The sequence below is a fragment of the Dermacentor andersoni genome, chromosome 1 (assembly GCF_023375885.2).
Source record: "Dermacentor andersoni chromosome 1, qqDerAnde1_hic_scaffold, whole genome shotgun sequence".
Lineage (NCBI taxonomy): Eukaryota > Metazoa > Arthropoda > Arachnida > Ixodida > Ixodidae > Dermacentor > Dermacentor andersoni.
Window position 1 is genome coordinate 219,775,597 of NC_092814.1, and position 18,140 is coordinate 219,793,736.

The window sequence follows — 18,140 nt, forward strand, 5'->3', positions numbered from 1 at the left end:
CAAGGGGAATTTAATTCACTTCATTATATCCATTATTTCGTTATATCCCCTTTTGTTATAACAAGGTTCGAGTGTAATATGTGCACTAACGACATTCATGTGAGCATTCATGTTTAGAATATGCTTATTATTTAGCAAATGTGCTGGCTAGAAAGTTCTACTCTAAAAATCGAAAATAAAATACCTTTCTATGACAGTTTTATTATCAATGCTTGCTAGTCCTTTTATGAGACTTTTCCTTTCTGCTGGCAGCACCTCGTTTTGGTATCTTAAGTACATGGCTTCCCATACTGTTTCATTTCCACTTGCAGTCATTCCCCAGATATACACAAGCTCCCGAAGGTTTGGTGGGATCCTACAAAAAGGCAGCAGCAAAAGAAGGTTGTACAGACAACATTCACTCATGTAGTATATTTAAAAGCTATTGACCTGTGAATTGAGCTTTGAAGTTCACCATAGCTCAAACACTTGTATATATATATATATATATATATATGTATATATACGCAAGGCAGAAAAGTCAGCCTGAGGTACATTCCTCTAGCCAGCTACTCTGCACTGAGAGAAGGGGAAGAGGGAAAAAAGAGAGAGGAGCATGATGGGTGATGATGATGGCACCCTTGTATATACACATTTTATAAACTTTATTCAGGCAAAGGAATGCTAAGATTTAACACTTTGTACTGTCAGTTTAAAAAGGGCCTAAACCGCTCACATTACAAAAATATGCTCTTTACAGGTAATTTAGCACACTTTTTAACTGAACATTTTCCAACAAGAACTTTTGGAATAGACAAGTAGTTGTGGAGTTACTGCATTTTGAAGCAATTTAGCATACCAGTGCACTCACTGCTGCAATGTATCACCTTATCTAGTGTACTGTGCCTTTTTTCTGTCTATTTTAATATTTTGTCACATGCCACACATATTTGCCCCTTCCAGTGACAAGTTTTGACTTCTGTTGTCCTATAAAGCTTCCTTCTACAGAGAAAACACTTCGAATAGTCACCAAGCTAAAGGCATTGAGCTGAAATTTTGTGCAACATTACATGCTTCCATGGAGATGTACAATCATGCATGGTCATCACATGCACCTGCTGTGCTGTTGCTGAATTTAATCTCTATCTGGAGGACATTGGTGAGAAAGCACATTTCTTCTGGGGCAGTACATATTCTTGCATGGAGGGACCACCTGCTAGATTGCACCTTAGTTTTCCATGCAGGACAGCCAACGCCACTGCAATCAAGGAGTTTCATTCATTTATTCAACCAATGCATTGCGATGATCAACAAATCTGCATGTAGAGGATTTTACTGTAGTGAAAATGCACCTGACATAACTTCGCTCAGTTAAGAAGATAGGCACTTGAGCATTTAAAGTGAACACTCTCAGTTACTGTGTGGGCTTTGCACTACATGCAGCATTGCAATGTTTGGTAGATATCATTACAGCTGCCATACTCTACGCACCACATTCGTTCATTTAAAATGTTCACACCTATTCAAGGTCCCTTTACTTTAATGCAAGTTTAGTCTGTTATTTAGACATACTACTTTACATGGATGACCAAAATACATATAATAACCTTTAACCATTATAATCAAGGTAATGAAATAACAGCAATGCAAATGTTCTTGAAGTAGTAGTAAACCATGCATTGCATTGCCTCATCCTAAAGCACTCGTGAAGATGCTTCAATATGGGCTTGTTCACTGTAATTTGCTTGGACTCTTCATGGTGCTAGTTTGTACGAGGGCTGTTGCAAAAGTAAGTTTTGTCATTTTTTAAGAGAAGATGGTACACCAGGTGAAACAAACGCTCACCATAAGAATCCATGCCCGTTGCTGGTTCAACGATAGAGGGAGCATCAGCGAAGGAGGAATGACACATGCGCAGAGCGTTGAAGAGAGAGTAGCAGCAGATCGGTGTGCCCGAGGTTATTCAAGTACAAATCACGATGGCAGACAGATGCGTGCTGACAACGTGGTCGCCAATGGAAGTGTGTGCTGTTATTTGGTATGAATGGGCATGTGGGACTAGTGTGTCAGTCATCCATGAATGCCTACAGATTGTGTTTGGTGAAGAGGTCATGTCTCAGGCATTGTATTGCAGGGCACCGAGTTTTACCAGATGGGTTTCTTCAAACTGATTGCACGCTACGACAAACGTCTCAATGTCGGTGGTGACTATGTGGAAAAATAGGGCAAGGTGTGTAGTTCATGATGCCATGGTGTATTTCTCTTGCAATGAAGTTTCCGTGTGAAATTAAATGACGAAACTTACTTTTGGAATGTCCTTCATACATAGAGCAAAAACGAAAGATGCTAGCAAAAAGATATTGAAACATGCCAAAGGTTCACAGGAAGATAGAGACGTGAAATGATCAACAGTGATCTGACAACGTTTCCCTTGCCCAAATGTTGGTTCCAGTGACATCTCTTGTTCAACCACTGTTGACCATAGCAAACAAGGTAAATATGCAGCTTTGATGAATGCGGGAACTGAATCTAACACTTACTCAGCAATGCTCTTCCACAAGAGATAGTGCAGTGCATGCACAAGCAAACATATACTGCTGTCTTCTGTGGAAACCTGTTCTTGAATAAACATTAGTTGTGAACCCAGTGTTCATACTGAGATCTTCTTTGTCTAGCGAATGTGTGCTTTTGCTGGTTGCTTCTCTGTCACTGGATTAAAAACAAAGAGCATGGCACTTGTACGTACGTAGCACCTGCAAGCCAGGCCTCCAACAGCTCTCCAGCATTTCTGAGGCAAACCCTGTCTCCGCTGAAGCAGGATAAATGCAGAACCACTTCCCGTGCTCGTCTAAATTGCAATAACAAGAAAAAACAATAAAAATCAAAACAATTATTTAGCAAAATTCACCTAAGCCGTTTGGTCACCTAGTATTCTGCCTACAATAAAAAAGAATTGGAACACTATGACAATTCTTCAGGTTACGGCATGTGATGGTGTTAAGTATCATATATTGCCTGCGAGGAAATCATAATTGTCAAAATTATAAAACTGAAAATTGATTGACATGTGAATACGCAAAAAAAATATGCCAAGACAAATAAAAAGATAACAAGTTCTTGGAGCTTACTTTGTCAAGTGATCGCCCCTGTCCTTCCACATGAGCTCTTCAAAAGCTTCTTCCATTATGTATTTCACATACTCCTGTTAGGAATTTAAGCAGACCACAGTGGTGTTTCAAGCAAAGCACTTGTATCCCATAAAAATAGATTGATGTGTGTCACAGATTTGTTTTAATGTTCAATGGTTTATGACACTGGTGTTAAACTTGCAGAGTTCCATTAGTGGTGAAAAAAGGATCATCGCTGCTGCACCACACAAATAATTCATCATAGAGGTCATTTAATGGCAGTATATTGATGTTGGTAGCAAATTCAATTTTAACAAACATGGACATGCCCACAAGTTTGGTGGCAATAACATTTGGTGACCACCGAGATAGGCTGTGTGATATATCAGCCTTACAGTCAAGCAACATTAAGCATGTGTGCTCCATATATGCATACACATGCTAGCATAAACACACAAAAAATGTTTATTTACCTTTTCTGCTTGATTTTGGTGCAAGTGATTTATTAATTTAATATGATGTAGTTCTCCAAAACAAAGAGAGTTGAATGCTGATAATGCAACCCCTCTCCCCATTTATGTAAGGGCTCATATTTTACAATGGCCAAGCAAGGTCCTAGAAAACACCACATCAATTTAGACGATACAGTATGAAATGTCAGAGCCTTCATACACTCTGCAGCATATGTAGTTAGGGCTGTAGGGCTGCATGTGACCTGCCTTTTACGATGATTTGTGATAACTGCCAAAAACCAAAGACTGCCAGACAGCATGGAAGTGAGGCTGCAGAAGGCTTAACAAATGTACTGAGTGCAAATTTCACAAAGAAATTATGAGAAGAAAGCATGCCTGGCTGCACCTGCTTCTGCGAATTTCAGCAAACGGTATAGTACTCACCAGAAAAAGGACCTTCTCTGGATGCCCTCTGAGACACATAGCAATGTGCTGGAAGACCCTGGATGCTACCATAAGAGGTATGAAATGTCGCTCACGCCGTAGGTACTTGGTGAGATCCATCGCAGCAGAATAAGGCACCATGCCAGCTCGTGCCAGCAGAAATGTTTCCAGAAGGAGCTCCGCCCGGTCGGAAGCAGACAACTGCTACAAAAGTAAACAAGGAGCCAATCAACAGTTTCGCAGCAATACTATAATTGAAGAAATACTTCCAGTTTCACTATAAAAGCTAGTAGGCCACATTCTTACTCTAACTTGTTTTATTTTGATGTGCCAATAATGTTAAATGTGAGAGGCACACAAAAATGTAAGCAATTTAGTCTATGGGATGATTGCTTTTTGTAGACATTTTGGCCAGATTATGCAGTGGCAGTGGTATAACAGCTGTGCCAACCCTGGGACCCCTGGAATTCTCTTTCCCTGGGATGACTATATTGCAGAGTAAAATAAGTGAATTCTTGGTATTTTGACGTGTGGTATAATTTTGCACTTGGCTTGTAAAATTAGTAGATAATGCACATTATGTAAAAGAAATTGCTTGTAGCTTAATGAGTCAGTTTCAGCTCCTGCAACATAAATTGTATATCTACACTGGGCAAACATACTAGCACAAAATTGAGAAACATTTAGGACTGGTGACCCAAGCGTCTAGAGGACCCAACACAAGAAGCAGGCTACACGCGCGCATGTGCAGAACCCAAGGAAGCTTTTGGGTTGGCAGTGATGCAAGATCCAAGAATTGAAAAATAGCATGGACATCCAAGCTGCTTTGGTTTTTGTTCTTACATAGAACAAAAACTGGTGCTGTAGCCAAGGGAGAGGCCTGTGTTAACAATCTCTGTGCTCACATTGGCATGTCCACTTGCACCATGCACGTAGCCAAGTGTTTGATAGAATGCAAAGCTGGCAACATGGAGCTTATTGTAGAACTTTCACTCCCCCCATTTATGGAATTGACAAACACGGCATATCAGCGTGCATCATTCGCATGGTTGGTTTAATATGGCTTGGCTAGCTTCTAATCACGAAAACGACTAATAGAATGTTAAAGATTCTTAAAAATGCTATTAACGTTCACATTTCATTTTTGTTGTTCTTGAATAAAGTGTAAATTTTTTTCCGTCCATATACGCTTTCCGTGATTTTATCTTCACAGAGTTTCTTGTTTACACCATAATGTGGCTCACCAAACACACAACATAACGCTACTTGTGCTCACCCCAATTTTACAACTCTTTATTTCATACAATAACCATAACAGCCAATCAAATGCAGCTTGGGGACCCACAGTTTAAGGTCCCTAATACCAAAACTCTCTATTTATTGCCAAGAATATATCTCCAGCTTTACATTTGTTTCTCAATGATTCACATGCATCGCTCATCGAAGTTCCTTTCTTCCTTTTCATTACACTCTGGATTTCGGTTTATTCCTATTTTTAGTTTTCTAGCATTAAAGGAACCCAAAAGAAACATTAGGACTCTCAAGCATTTGTTGAGTAGGAAATGTTTGCTTATTAGTTGAGAGAGACAATGCCAACCTATTCTTATAAAATATTGAGCCCAAGGTGCAACACTTTTGATGCCATAGATTTTATGGAGCGGTCACATATTTCAGCCCTTTGTGCGCAGAAAAAACCTAGAAAGTTACCAGCTCAAGTCTCCATTTACTTTAAAATGTAGTATAATTCCTTTTTAATAATAGACAATTTACTAGGCTTTGCAAGATGCTGCTAAAATATGATATTGCAGAGAGATTGTGCACAAAATTTCAGGTGATGTCCCCATGTTTCTTATGTCGTTTATGGTATGCAAAGCTTGTACTTGGTAAGGAAAGCCTATCTAAGTGGAGAAATATTATCTACTAATGCAGCTTTACTTATTATTTCTCGTTCAGCATCTCTTTAAATGATGCTGACTGTTCTGAAACGAAAGGAATGATGCAAGGCACTCACTGTTTGATTCTCCAGTAGAAGCTGAGAGAATGTCTTTAGTTCACTGTCGTCATATTTCACGAGATAGTATCCTTTGAATTCACTATTAAACTTTACCCACGAGCTGTCTTTGTTGATGGGTAGGCTAATGATTTCTGCAAAGAGAGATAAGGACAGAGTTAAAACGTGACATTTTATTGCATGTATGTACTAGTTGGACATACTACAGTTGTGCTTTCAAATATATCATGTTGGTAATTTCCCTGTGCTTACACACAAGAAAGACATCATTTTTTGCTAGTGAGGAGGCTTATTAAACATTCTTCTGCTGGAAGTCTTTCCGCTTTTCAGCCTAAAGTGCCGCTCACCATGTTTGGCCATTGCAAGCCGACAAACGTGGTGCGTAAATAATGTGGTGCCGATCATGTCTGCAAAGTTATTATGCCAATGCACGCTGAGAAAACAGCTGAAAATAAAACAAAAGCCCATGTGCCCTTGCTCTTAAAGGAGCCTCTTTAGCTGCAAACAGAGATGATCTCAAAAGAGCAGCACCTGCATTGCACAAATAACCAACAGTAGTGTAAGCAAATTTGGGATTTTTGCAAAATGCAGAATATGCAGAAACTACTCTATACACACTGAAAAAAATCGAGGTGGGGTTGTGATGCAAATGTCACATGAGCTCTTAGCTCTGGTATGGGATAAGACAGGTGAGGAATGCCGCTTGCGGGTGCTGGTCCAAGCAATGTGAGAGAGTGCCTGCTGAGGGGAAAATAGCTCACCTCTTCATACCATGGCCTCAAAACATTTATCTTTCTTTTATTTCGGTTACTACTAAACCATTTATAGATATTCTTGCAGTAGAACACTCCCTGGACAATGCTTTACAAACTCCAGTGTATAGCGTAACCAAAATTTCAAAAAGCTCTTAACGGTATCTTCAGGCAACAAACCACCACTAGTCATAAAAACATAATAGTAAAGCTGCAGGCATTCTTAATATGCTAATCTCTGACACAGGCTGTTTAGAGCAACCCTATTGCAGAAGTTTATTAAACATATAATGCACGCACATGCATTAGATATTTGTGGTGCGCATAATATTTGTGTGCCAAAAATGCATTAGGTAGCCTGAAATGTGAAGCTTCTCAACAAAATTGAGTGAGTGGAAGACTACTGGAATTTCTGTAGAGTGAAAGGAAGAAAGTTGGGAGGTAATCTCTCATTAGATAATTGTAGCCGTTGGCCATATATGTCTTTGTTTTTATTTTTTAATTGTATCTTGTTCTTTCATGGACTAAAACAACACATCAATTGTACAATAGGATTTAAAAAGGGAGCAAGAAAAAAACTGGATAAAAAAACCTGCCTGGTTTCTTAGTCTTCAGCCAGTAAAGTCCTTCATTTCCTTCAGAAGTCTTATAGCTCAAAGGGATTTCCCATGTATACCTGGATATTGAATGGACAGCACAACTTAAGTGTAAAATTACATGGCAGTTACACACCTAAACACACCCACCCACACCCACATGCATGCATGGATGCACATGCACATACACACACACACAATGCTTATAAAAGGCTCTTTTCTCGCACCCCTATAGGCCTTGTGCCATCATAATAAATAAAACATTGATTTAATCTATTGAAGCAAATGTATCAATAAGTTTTATGAAAAAGCCATACCAACTATGCAAATGCTGCTTACACAGGTGCTTCATGCAATTTATTAGACAATTTTTGCAAACAAGTAGTGTCTGCACATAATTTACAAAAATTTATTAATGTACCTTTCTTAATTTCAAGGTTACAGTATAGAGTAAAATCTCAGAAAACAAATATAGCTTAAACGGAATTGCCACCTAAATGAAACAATGGTGTCTAAATTGATTGGTTTCACAGTTGGATAACGAAAAACAGTTTTTGGTAATCAGAACTAAAAGTTTTGTGACTATAAATGGAACCACAGAAGCAGCTCCATGAATTTTTTAAGAAAGGGGCAGGATCTGAAATATATAATTCTGCAACGAATGTCTTCTATCCAGAAAGCTATATTTAAAAGCGGCAGAAAAGAGTCAAGCAGGCACGATTTTGAAAGACTTTTAATGCATATAGCGTGTGCAGAACTGGAGAGCTTTACGGCACAGCCACTTGCCTGGACCTTAAACGACCAAGATAATTACAACCAAAATTTTGGACTTACGGTGCGCCTTTCTATAATTTTGACTCCCCTTGCACAAACGTTCATTATTCGGGCACTGACTGGAGCAGTAAGAGCTATGTTTTTGTTTTGATACATTGCCGGCACTACTTTGTAACTGAAACTGCGAAATCTAGTTAATCCAGTAGACATCGACCGCTTCCAAACCACGGGACAAAGTGGCCGCTACATTCACTTCTTTATGCTTAACATATCTAACAGTGTTAGGAGGGAATATGACATACAGTGCTGCACCTCTGCACATATTTCTCAGTAAACAGAACTTCAGGAAACAGAATCTGAACATATTTTCCTAATCCCTTGAGGTCTTGTTTAACGAGATTCTACTGTACGTATGTCTACAGGGTGTCCCTGCTAACTTTAGCCAGAGTTAAAAAATATGTGAATTCCATGTAGCTGGACAGAACCAAGGTAAAATTGTTTGCCCTCGTTTGGAGACACTCGAATTATTTTTTATTCCACCTAATTAAATAATTAGTCTTAACTATTTAATCAACTTCTCAAATATTATATTTAGATGAAAAGAGTCAATGAGAAAATTGTAGAGTGCCATGAAAGACACCCGATACAGCTTTCTGTTGCTAAATACGTGCTATATAAAAGTGTTTCTCCCAAGCATAAAAGAAGCCCGCGAATACACGAAAAAATTGCCGTGCAACTGGCAGCTTGACGCACATTGTGTGTATTTGCAGGTTTCTTTCACACTCGGAAAAACACCTAGTGGTTTTCTGACCTACTGGATGCACTTTTATAATGATACTAAGCTGAAGCTTAAGTGGTGCCTGCAAGACTATCACATCAGTGGCATAAAAAAGCGTCTCCGAGTGTCTCGTAAAGACAAACAGTTGCATTCACTTTTCAGATCAAATTCAACGTAAAGTAAGTTGGCCCTTACCCACTGTACTTTTTGTCTGCTAAACGATCGCTCGTATTGTAGCCCTCTTGCATAATGAATCAGACACATTACACTCCACCACGCATGGGGGAAACAAGGAGATCAGTATTCTTGTGTTTACCAGCTGAGAACAGGCAATGAGCTGTTATCACCTGCACCCCACTTCTAGAACGGCTTGCTGTATGCAATAAACTGTGTCATAGGAGTTGTGTCTTTGTGCCGATACTCTTACCCCTCAATGCGAAATTAGCATACCGAGTGTTAGATTTGATGATGAAAATTGTGGAACACAAGTGTTGTAGAAGAATCAAACGAAATAGCAGCTGCCTTAAAATATGACTGTCTGTAAGTTTTTGTTTTAATAAAGGCTCACATGAAGAAAAGAGTCAGGAAAAGCTTCAATTTTGGCACCCACTGGTGGCAAGTTGTCTTTTGATCGACTTTCACTTCCCAAATTTCCTTATTATTTCAACATATCTATATCACATAACTTCCCCTATGCTTTACTGGATTCATAGTCTGTTTTCTTCCTATAGTTGTAAGTAACAAAAAATAGAGCCCCTCGAATCCTATTATCTTTCTGGTTTATATAAACACATAGTACTATCTTGACATGCATCTTGAAAATAGGAAATGTTAAATAAGAATTTTTTTTAATCTTGTACTTACTGGCTCTGCTTGTTTGCTTTAATTTTGTCTGCCAAATTGCATATATCACCTGTGCAAGCCGCATTTGTGTAGCTAGCCTAGCAATTTATGAAAATTACTGAGACTCTAACTTTGAACGTGCTGTATACATTATATCAGGATTTTTTTAGTGGTAAGAGATCTTTTCTTGAAAATGATTTAACCACTGCGAGGATGTTTCCTCCACTACTTTTTGTCCCTTCAGTGCAGTGGGCTAGACTAGATTGGCAAGTAGCCATTGCAGTTCATTAATTAAATGAAATTGATTAGTTAATCAACTTAGTGCTTTTAAGGAGCATGTAGCAATGGCAGTGTTGCAGTGCCACAGGATGCTAGAGCTATTTACGCAACTTTTTTAGCACCATCCATTGAGACGTTTGTCCACAATAATTAACATTTTCTCATCCATTTCTAAAGCTGGACACACAATGAGCACTCAACATGCTCCCAACATGATACTTGACACTGTCGTGACTCAAAGCAGCTTACTGTAAAGGCCTACCAAGGCATTCAATCTATCAGCACATGCTTTTACTGCAAGTGATGCTCCATCACTGATAGATGAATTTTGCGAGATAAAAGGCGCACACAAACAGTATAGCCATTGGCATTAATCATAACATGGGCAGCAGTCCTGGCACTCTTTGAATGCCATATATCAGAATAGCAGTAGAAAAAGGTAAATATATGTCGATATCTCGCCAATGAATAAATTTTAAAAAAGTTGCATCAATTGCTTCAGTATCCCGTGGCACCCCATGCAATGCTACCATTGCAACATAAGCTTAAAAAGTTAATTAACCAATTTCTATGAATTAATGAATGGACTTTGGTGGCTACAAGTCCATCTGTTGCATGCCACACTGAAGGGACAAGTAGCAAAAAAATCCCCATTGCAGCAGTTACATTTTTCTCTTAAAAAATCAGTTTCTGCTAAATAAATTGCCTGGTACAGCACACACACAAATACAGTGTTTCAGCGAACACTTTCAATTTTTTTTTAAAACTTGCCTGTGGCAGATTGCACAGCTTTAGTCCATGAGCTGGTCTACTCAAAGAGGCGGACATTACTTGCACAAAAAATTTAAATGCCTAATCGAGTAAGCCACAAAAATCACAAATTAACTGTTTCACTAATTGCCTTATGGCACATATTGCAATTTACAAATTCTAGTGGGTGAGACTGCAAGGCATATCCACTTGAAAAGAATTGTGTGGATGACACCATTTACGATATATGCACCGTCAAACGTGAGGTAAAAGTGCATTCTATTTCCATTTACTTTCTTAACACAGCGTCGTTTTATGCATTGAAGCACAACAGTAACTGGAATGGAAATGCATTTCTCCGCATTGTTTGGGAATTAATATGTTGAAACAGGTGTCATCCTGAGAATTCGTTTCAAGTGAAGCCTTGCCAACTTCCTGGCTAGAACTTATAAATTGCAATATGTGTCATAATGTAATTAGTTTAACACATAATTAGTGATTTTTGTTCATTAGTCAATTATGAATTCAAATTTTTTGTGCAAGTAATGTGTGCCTCTTCGAAGAGACCAGCTCATGGAGTAGAATTGTGCTATCTGCCACAGGCAATTATTTAAAATTTTTGAGTGTTTGCTGAAACACCCGGCATACGCATACAAACTGCAGCAAAGATATTGCAAGAGCAGAAAATACAAATGATATAAAAACAAAACAAGAAACCACCGGTAAGCAACTAGCAAAGATAAAAAAATTAAGAGTTCTCAAAATACCAGAACTCACCAAATGTAAGCGAATTTAGTTCATAAATTACTGCATGACTGTCACAGCACTTTTTTCTCAGCTGCATATGATTTTTAAGCTGCACGATGCAGTTTCATGTGCCAAGTACAGTGATCAGCAAATGGAACAAGATGCTCAAAGTGCGTGGCTGCCGGAACTTCTTGTGCCACCAGTGGGGGCTCGGGACACCGATAGGATGCATTTTCGTATAAAATCAAAAGTGCTTTTGTGATGCACTGTGCCTTTGTGATTCAGTCCGACTGCATTCAGTCGCTCAGTGATCACCCAGCACTCATCAGTGGTGCAAGAAGGACAGACAACCTTGCGGTCCGAGTATCGCATTTCAATTGCTGGGGCGCTGTACATGAAATAATTAAAGTAAGGAAATCATATTTACATACATTTATTTAATAATTTGTTTGTTCGTGTTTAATTAAGTAGCTTCAGAAAGCACTTCATGTTGTACACAGAGCCATAATGAGCCTGTGCGAGGGCACTGATCAGGAGGTAAAAACCTCTGTGATCTGCTTCCATAGTACGAGGTGTGTTCAAAAAGTATCAAACCTTTGGTCAGCAGAAATACATTTAATGACTAGGAGGTTCAAAACCGTAATCCTGCTCAAGGTGGTCTCCTTGGTAATGCGCACACTTCTCCCAGCACTCCCGCCATTGTTTGAAACCCTTCTGGAAAGCGTCATTTGGAATGGTGATCAGCGGGGCCGTTGTATTCCGCATGATGTCTTCTCTTGACTTAAATCGGGTTTCTTTCAGCGACATTTTCAGCCTGGGAAATAGACAAAAGTCACATGGAGCCCTGCCAGGGGAGTAGGGGGGCCGGATGAACCACAGGAATGTTGAGTTTGGCGAAGAAAGTCTGAATCAGATGTGCAGAATGGGCGGGTGCGTTATCATGATGGAGCTGCCAAGCTTTTGCTGCCCACACATCTGGTCGCTTGCGCCACACAGCATCTCGAAGGCGATGAAAGACCTGGTAGTATTCCTTTGAGATGGTTTGGCCTTCTGGTGCGTACTCATGATGCACCACCCCATGGGAGTTGAAGGAAATGGTCAACATGACCTTGAAATTGCTGCAGACCTGCCGTGCTTTTTTGGCCTTGGGGATGTTGGATATTTTCACTTTGAGGACTGCATCTTGGTTTCTGAGTCATACCAGTAAACCTATGACTCATCGCCTGTGACCATGGTGTTCGGAAAGTTGGGATTACTGTTTGCATTGTCCGGCAGGTTCCGTGTGATTTCCAGACAGAATTGCTTCTGCTACATTGTTAGTAGCTTTGGTACAAATTTTGTGGACAATATCTCCATGCACAAACCCTCGGTTAAAATTTAATGTACTGATACAATGGTTACTCCTATCTCGTTCGCAAGTTCTCGGACTGTCCTGCGACGGTCCTTCATGATCAAAGTATGCACTTGCTCAATGACATTCTTATTTCAGCTTGTTGAGGGTCTGTCTGAACGCGGTTCGCTGTCCACTGATGTCGAGGCATCTCTGAAGTGGTTGTACTACTCCTTTATTTGTGAGGTGCTCATGGCATTGTCCCCGAAAGCCCATTGAATCTTGTGCATAGTTTACACTTGACTATCACCAAGCTTTTGGCAATATTTGATGCAATATTGCTGCTCATGTTGTTCTGTCATCTTACAACTTAGAGGAATCTGACAAGCACTCACTACATGTCCTCACTCATAGGCTGACTTCCAGCAACTGAAGCTTTCTGCAGGCGGAAAAAAAATCACACATGCGCACGAATGTCCCTTCCATATCTCCACTGAAGGAAGCCTCCTGCACTTCATTGGTTTACGTGGGAAAGAAGGTTCAATGCTTTTTGAACACACCTTGTATGTGCCCACCTGGGATCATCTGTGCAAGGAATGCTGCCCCAAAAGAACTTAGCATCTGGCCCCAAGGGCCAGCAGGAATGTTCCAGTATAGCACAGTGTGCGATTCAACACCAAGATGCATACCAGAGCAGGCTCTGGTGCATGCACATTTGGCTGCATGCAACTGAACATTACTTCAACAGATGTCACATAATGCTGGACTACAATGTTATAGTATTTGAAGCCTATGGCTGCAGTTGCACTACACATTGTTAGTTCATTGTATAAACAAATAGAGAGTTTTTGCGTGTTCGGCATTCCACTAAGTGTAGGTGGACTGGGCGTTTTGCCACATGGGTGGTGGTACAAACATAAGTGGGGTGCACCGTACAGTCAACTCGCGTTTGTGCCCCCACCTCATCCAGTATACGGCCCGATTTGCCTGCGCTTAATGGAACAGCGGACATGCTAAAGGTCTCTAATACTGCTTCTAAAAGTTATTTTTCCAATTGAAAAAGGTTGTTATGGCATTGTATTTTTGCAAATACAGTACTATTTAATGTTCATATAATGTAAAAAGAGATTCACTGCAGATAACTTATGTTTAGCCCAGAAGAGACAAACACTCATACGCTATTTCATAGGTTACATGAGATATTTAATTGATAACTTTACAGATGCCTGTTTGAAGCTATTCAATTGAATTTGTAGACATACAAACCTGAATGGTGAATCATTGGTGAGATTCGCTGCATCATCGGGGTTCAACAGAAACCTCTGCTGGACGACTTCATACTGGCTAAAGTTGCTATGCAGCCGTCTGACTGACACACATGGGTAGCCCATCTGTCTTGTCCAAGTGTTCATGATGGTAGTTATGTGTTGATGCTGAAAAGATAACAATTTTTCTTCCTGTATTGAATGTAACTCATACAATTTAACATAATAAAAATGTACCTGTAGAAAAAGCAATTTTGCCATGTTGTACAAGACATATAATTGGCATTAATCAAAATGAACGAACACCAGTTAAGTTACTGTACAGTGCAAACGCTCTTTTTTTAAAACTAGGTTGTTGGTATTACGGGTGGTAACAATAAGTCACTGGTACTCACTTTTGATGAAACACTTTCCAATGCTTTCCATAAATCCAGTGTTACAGCACTGCTGCGCTTTCGACCTTTTAGGTAATTCTACATATTTGAAACAAAATGAAAGATATGCATCATTACATGTACATATATTTGTGATGTCATAAACAGTAAACAATGTATTCATTAGCATGAAGATACAATATTGATACCTGAAGTCCTCGTATGAAGTCTCCTGTCCCCATAAAGGATTCCAGCATTCTGATAACAGCTGACCCCTGAAAAAAATTACAATGCTCCCAAATTCGTATATAACTGAGTAATGACCTATAGAATGATTTCGCAAGTCAGTTCTGCAGAAGTCCGCAAGGTGGAGGAAAGTTCATGAAAAGGAAAAATTGTCATCCACCCGACTGTAGCACGAAGCTACAAAACAAACCTACCGTATATGGGTTTCATTTGTACCTTCATGGTACGGTCGGGTGGGTGAAAATTTTTTCCCTTCCACCTATAGAATGGAAGAACATACCTTGCTGTAGGATATAACATCAAATATCTCCGTGATGTCGCTTGGCTGGGTGACTGGCATAACAATCGGATGGGAACTTAAGACTGCATCTTTTTCAAGGACCCCTGATATTAGCTTCAACAGAAACTGTGTCTCCTGCATGAATGTACAAATTGTTATATGACTGTTTACTAATTCAAAATCTTGCTCTTCCTTATCACAAAGACAGGAGTATGAAATAAAGTTTTTAATCAATACTTCTCAGAGTTTGCATACAACACAGTGACCTTCAACTTAGCCAAATAATGAATTTGCTTAAGTGACAGAAGAACAGGGCTTATTTAATAATGTTTTTAGTACATAAATATTATGATCAATTTTTGTGTTAATTGGCTTTGATATAAAGTAGAACCTCATTAAAGTGAAGTTGATTGTATTGTTTCACTATATATGAGTGTTTTCACCATAAGAGTAGTTCACCCTTTCATCCATTTAAACTTTGAGAAGCTTGCAATAAACAATTTTATTCTTTGTTATGTAGTGTAGATGGGCCCATTATTTCAGCTATAATTAAACAGTACTGAATCTGAAATTCAGTACTCTTTAACTAAATAACTATTGATGTCTGTACATTGTTTTTAGCCTTGACACTGCTTTCTGTCTTAGCAGATACGTCTCAAGCTGTGCAAGAGATTTACTCATCTTCCCCAATCTTATGTGATCAAGTGGTTGTATCTGTGCTCAGTCAGATCATCTTCATCTCTCAAGTGATATTGGGTGACAGTATATGTAGTAAAGATTTCATTGCATATGTCATCTGACAACATGTTGGTTGTTGGCCTTTGCTGTCACACTACGGTATATAAAGTTTTAAGAACATTTTATATCATTTGAGTCATTGAGCATTCGTGCTGTTCCCTGCGATCCCTACTGTATTTATTAGGCTTTCTTGTGATTTATTTGTGTTTATAGCTGTTAGTATGCAGTAAGCTTTCGTTCAGTACTAACTTATATTTCCTTGCTATATTAGTGAGCTTAAATTGTGAATTTATTGCTGTATACATTTTTACTAAAGCACTAGAGTCTGTTCATCTGTCATGATTGATCGTGAAGATGTTGCTTGCAACTATTATATATATATATATATATATATATATATATATATATGAATACACAACCTTTTCTTTGCTGCTTGTGCTTGCTACCACCCTGCCCTGGGCCTGTATGCATAACTTTTCTCTCTCTCTCTCTCTCTCTGTGTGTGTGTGTGTGTGTGTGTGTGTGTGTGCGTGTGTGCGTGTGTGCGTGTGTGTGTGTGTGTGTGTGTGTGTGCGTGCGTGCGTGTCCAACTTTGATGTCATGAGGCGCTGTGGGTATGACGTAAATAAATTGAATAAATAAAAGCTACATTAAACCTTAGTACGCATGACAACGGAACGTAGCTCAAAATCTTGCATGTCTATCACACCTTCCCATACAGTCACATGCAGCAACATCAGGGATGAAGTCTCCAACTTTTTGGTGGCGTGCGAACATGGTCTGCTGCAAAGCATTATTCCAGGAAACTGCACTTTAGCGGATGGCTCTCAGCAGGTCAACACTTGTGAGCTTAGTAAGGTCTATGTGCTCCTGGTTGAGTTGAATAGAGTGGAGTAAGTACTGCACTATCTTTAAATGGATGATTCCTTCATGAAGTGGATACAGCTTTCATATCATAGGTGCAAGCAAAAACAAAAATTTAATGCTCACGAATTATCTTACCAGCAAGGACAAAAATTGATGTTGCAGTTATAATTAACAATCCATTGTTTTGTTATTTTTGCTTAACTCTATCTGTTTCTTCACCATGGTCATTTCTTTAGAAATTCAAGAAAAAAATATGCTGAAATCTATGGGGAATAAGTTGGGACCAGTGTTTTTGTTAATTACAGTGGCATATTCAATATATGTGGTTTCACCATAAAGAGGTTCCAAATAATTTTCAGAAAGAAACAAAACATATTCTGGGCAGCTCAGTTACAGTGCACATAAGTTTGTTGAAAGTTCTGTGTTTGTGTGTTTGACGCACCTTTTTAGTTTCTACAACAACTGGTATATTGAATTAAGAACTGTTCATTTGTTTTTATGAATTATAAAAAATGCTTATTTATTTGACTTACTGCATCCCATGTAGGCTCAACGAGTTCGATTCCTTTGTGTGAGCTATAAGTCGCAAATCCTTCATTCAACCATAAATCATCCCACCATTTCATTGTGACAAGGTTTCCAAACCACTGAAAGAAACAAAAACACACTGCGATGAGATCGATAGAAAGCCCTGTATGTAGACTGAAACAAAGTATACAAAAGCTTTGCTAACAATGCACACAGAAACAGTAACCATTAAGAACATTATAGCACAGCATTTATCATTGTTATCAATACACACTGCTAATACTGTAAGAATGCCTCCTGCCCTACTATCATAGTTTGTTATAAGGGATGTGTACTGTCAAGCCCTTTTGTGTAATTTAGATAAAGTCAATGGCAAATAAACATTTTTGTTATTAAACTTCTAGAGCTTTTTACTGAAAAGACCAAAAAGGGCGACTACGCATTCGCAGAAAATTAGTGCACTTTGTTTCCAGCTCATGCATGGTTTTTCATATGAAGGTTTTCCACTACATACAACAACATAGGGTGACCAGAAGTCCCGGTTTAGGCGAGACCCATCCTGCTTTTAACACCATTGTCTCGCTGCCCCGTAACTTACACGAGGGACAGTGTATTGTCCCACTTTGGTCTCTCGGGACCCTGAAGTGTTCCAAAATGCTTGCCTTAGTGAAGCTGAATCGGCTGTACACTTTCGGGTGTGGTGGTACCACTTTCAAAATGACTCGAAAGGCAAGTGGCAAAGTGAAACGCTGGCAGAAGTGAGGCAGCAGCACCTAAGGTCTTATAACGTTTCGAAATAGAGTATGCATTCAAAAAGCAAACAGTTCACTTTCTGAACCGTTATGCAATCTCTATCCTCCTAGAATGCCCCACCACTAATGACTCGTATGCAGTCTTGATCCAGTTACAATGGACTTCTCAATGCATTGTCTGACAACCTGCAGCAAAGCATACTGACCATGCTGTCCTCATGTCGTTT

General features: G+C 39.2%; 1 protein-coding gene across 1 annotated transcript in view; it reads right to left on the minus strand.

The window, feature by feature from the left end:
• Positions 1–18,140, minus strand: part of LOC126548174 (uncharacterized) — a 71,714-nt gene that overhangs the window by 32,894 nt on the left and 20,680 nt on the right. The window contains exons 11-21 of the mRNA XM_050196303.2: positions 17,167–17,280; positions 15,029–15,163; positions 14,712–14,777; positions 14,524–14,601; positions 14,130–14,296; positions 7,363–7,442; positions 6,015–6,148; positions 4,004–4,207; positions 3,108–3,181; positions 2,726–2,827; positions 185–355 (exon numbers count right to left, since the gene is read on the minus strand). Of these exons, the coding sequence (XP_050052260.2) occupies positions 185–355; positions 2,726–2,827; positions 3,108–3,181; positions 4,004–4,207; positions 6,015–6,148; positions 7,363–7,442; positions 14,130–14,296; positions 14,524–14,601; positions 14,712–14,777; positions 15,029–15,163; positions 17,167–17,280 (1,325 nt within the window). The remainder of the gene's footprint in view (positions 1–184; positions 356–2,725; positions 2,828–3,107; positions 3,182–4,003; positions 4,208–6,014; positions 6,149–7,362; positions 7,443–14,129; positions 14,297–14,523; positions 14,602–14,711; positions 14,778–15,028; positions 15,164–17,166; positions 17,281–18,140) is intronic.